At 64.5% G+C, this 2,361-nt stretch overlaps 1 protein-coding gene across 1 annotated transcript; it reads left to right on the forward strand.

Annotated features, from left to right (window-relative positions):
• The first annotated feature begins 54 nt into the window (after positions 1-54).
• On the forward strand, positions 55-1,657 carry PNPO (pyridoxamine 5'-phosphate oxidase). Its single transcript, XM_026864604.1, has 5 exons — positions 55-83; positions 139-241; positions 511-639; positions 731-801; positions 883-1,657. Exons 1-5 carry the CDS (start codon positions 55-57, stop codon positions 1,046-1,048), a joined length of 498 nt encoding a protein of 165 aa, XP_026720405.1. The 3' UTR covers positions 1,049-1,657.
• The last annotated feature ends 704 nt before the right edge of the window (positions 1,658-2,361 follow it).

A 2,361-nucleotide genomic window follows, 5' to 3' on the forward strand; every position in this document is an offset into this window, starting at 1 on the left:
AACAGCTTTCCAGCCCCTTTGCCCTGGGGTGAGATTCTCGGAAAAGCGAGTTGGATGGAGGCTCTGCCCGGCAGCGCGTGCGGGCAGGTCCTGCCGCCGCCGCAAAACTGGAGGGGGGGGAATCTCTGATTTCTGAAGCTGGTTTGCTGACAGCTCTCTCCTATCTCCCCCCCTCTCTGTGCCCCAGGATGCCAATCCCTTCGCTTCCCTCGTCTTTTACTGGGAACCCCTCAACCGGCAGGTGAGTCGTGGTTCCCTGGGCATGTGGGGGGGGCCGAGGGGGGCAGAGGGAGCACGGTGTCGGGCAGCGGGTGCTCCCTGCCTCAGCGTGGGGTGTTGGGGCTCACACATTTAGGTGGGGGTCACACTGGGATGGGTCCCAGCCCCTGTGGATGAGACGGGACAGGGAGTGCCCATGTTTTGGGGGGTGAGAGTCGGGGGACAGACCGATTCCTCGCTCGGGAGCCCACGCAGCCCGTTTGACACCCGTTGAGCCGGTGCCCCGCACAGGTCCGAATCGAGGGCTCGGTGAAGCGGCTGCCGGAGGAGGAATCGGAGCGGTACTTCCACTCCCGCCCCAAAAGCAGCCAGATCGGGGCCGTCGTCAGCCGGCAGAGCACCGTCATTCCGGACAGGGAGGTGAGCGGCCGTCCCTTTCCCCACGGCAGCGTTCGGAGGGGCCAGGAAACCAGGGCTGCCCTCGCCTTCACCACCTTCCCCCTCCCCGCAGTATTTAAGGAAGAAGAACACGGAGCTGGAGGAGCGGTACAGGGAGATGGTGGTGCCCAAGCCGGCGTACTGGTGAGTTGTGGGGGCTGTGAGCAGGGTGCTGCCCACCAGTGGACCCACACACACACTTAAATCCCCTTGTTTTTCTGCCAGGGGGGGCTACATCCTGCAGCCAGACGTTGTGGAGTTCTGGCAGGGCCAAACCAACCGCCTGCACGACCGCATCGTCTTCCGCCGCCTGCGGGATGGCTCGGCCCCCCTGGGAGACATGACACACCGGGGAGAGGGCGAGTGGGTCTTCGAACGCTTCGCCCCGTGAGGCTGCTGGTGCCTCCGGCTGCGTTCGCCCGATCGGGAGTGTCACCTGTGCTAAACCTGTCCCCTGTTGTGCCCCGGGAAATGGGGCTGGTCTCGTTTTACCCTTCCCCGGGAGGACCACGTGCTGGTGGGGGGCCCCTATCCAGCCCCAGAGACCCTCCTCTCCCTTCGCTTCCCCGTGGGTCCCAGAGACCAGCTGCTCCCCCTCGCCAGCCCGTGGGGAGCGACGGCTCCCAGTGCTGCTGGTGGTTAATTCATCACGTGAATGATGATGGAGGGACCAGGAAAGACCCCAGCGAACCCCCTGCCCGTGTCCTGCCGGTGCCTCGTGTTTCACCTAGAACCCTGCGGCGTGCTCTGTCTGTGCCATAACTTATTGAACCGCGGCTTTAATGTCACCAGTCTGTGCAGTAACTTATTGAATTGCAGCTTTAATGTCACCACCGTGTCACCGGCGTTCGGGGCTGGCCCTGTGTGTTGACACCAGCGCACTATGGGACCCCAACCCCTCAGCCTGTGTGTTTGGGGGGGGCACCGGCGGGTGCTGCTCCCTGTTCCCCCCGCAGCTGCCTGTCAGAGCTTGGAAAAAATAAATCCCGATCGGCGCGGAGCCGTGCGTTTGGGTTAATATTTACCCCCACGACGCTCTCCAGCAGACAGAGCTTGGCCCTCGGAGCTGGCAGAAGGTGCTGGCAGCTCTCGCTCTGCTGGGCCACATCCCAGTGAAACCCAGCGCCGATAACCTTCACCCCCCAGCTCCGTGTTTGCTCTCCCAGTCGCTGGCTCTCGGGGCAGGATGGTGCCCCGAGGCTTTGTTGTGGGTTCCCCCGGTGGGTTCCCAGCCGCGCTGGGCAAAACCCTGCGGTGGGGTGGCAGCGGGAGGTGGCTCGGTTGGTGCTGGGACAGAGGGAGCCGGGTTGGGTGGCCGTGGGGGTCGTCACACACCTTGTGACCCGCTCGGTGGCCTCGGTCCCTTGTGGGTGTGCTCATCCCTGAGGGACGAGCCTCCGTGGTGGGACAGGTGGGTTCTGGTGTCACCTCGAGGGGACAGTGTGAGGTGGCAGCTTGATATCCCAGGAAGGGGCCGGGGCTGGCAGGTCTCCCACCCATCCTGGTAGTAGGAGTGTGGTGGGGAAGCCGGATACCACCGTGATGGGCGTAAATGAACCGCTTGGCACCAGCTGGGTGCTGACAGCTCTCCTCCTCCCCGCTGCCTCCCTTCCCTCTCGGGCAGGATCCCTCCGGCGCTGCCAGCCCGGGACAAAGAGCAGCCTGTGAGCAAACAGAGCAGAGGGCGGGGGCCGGCGGGGGCCC

This window comes from Athene cunicularia (assembly GCF_003259725.1).
Source record: "Athene cunicularia isolate RWA chromosome 27 unlocalized genomic scaffold, athCun1 chr27_part1, whole genome shotgun sequence".
NCBI lineage: Eukaryota > Metazoa > Chordata > Aves > Strigiformes > Strigidae > Athene > Athene cunicularia.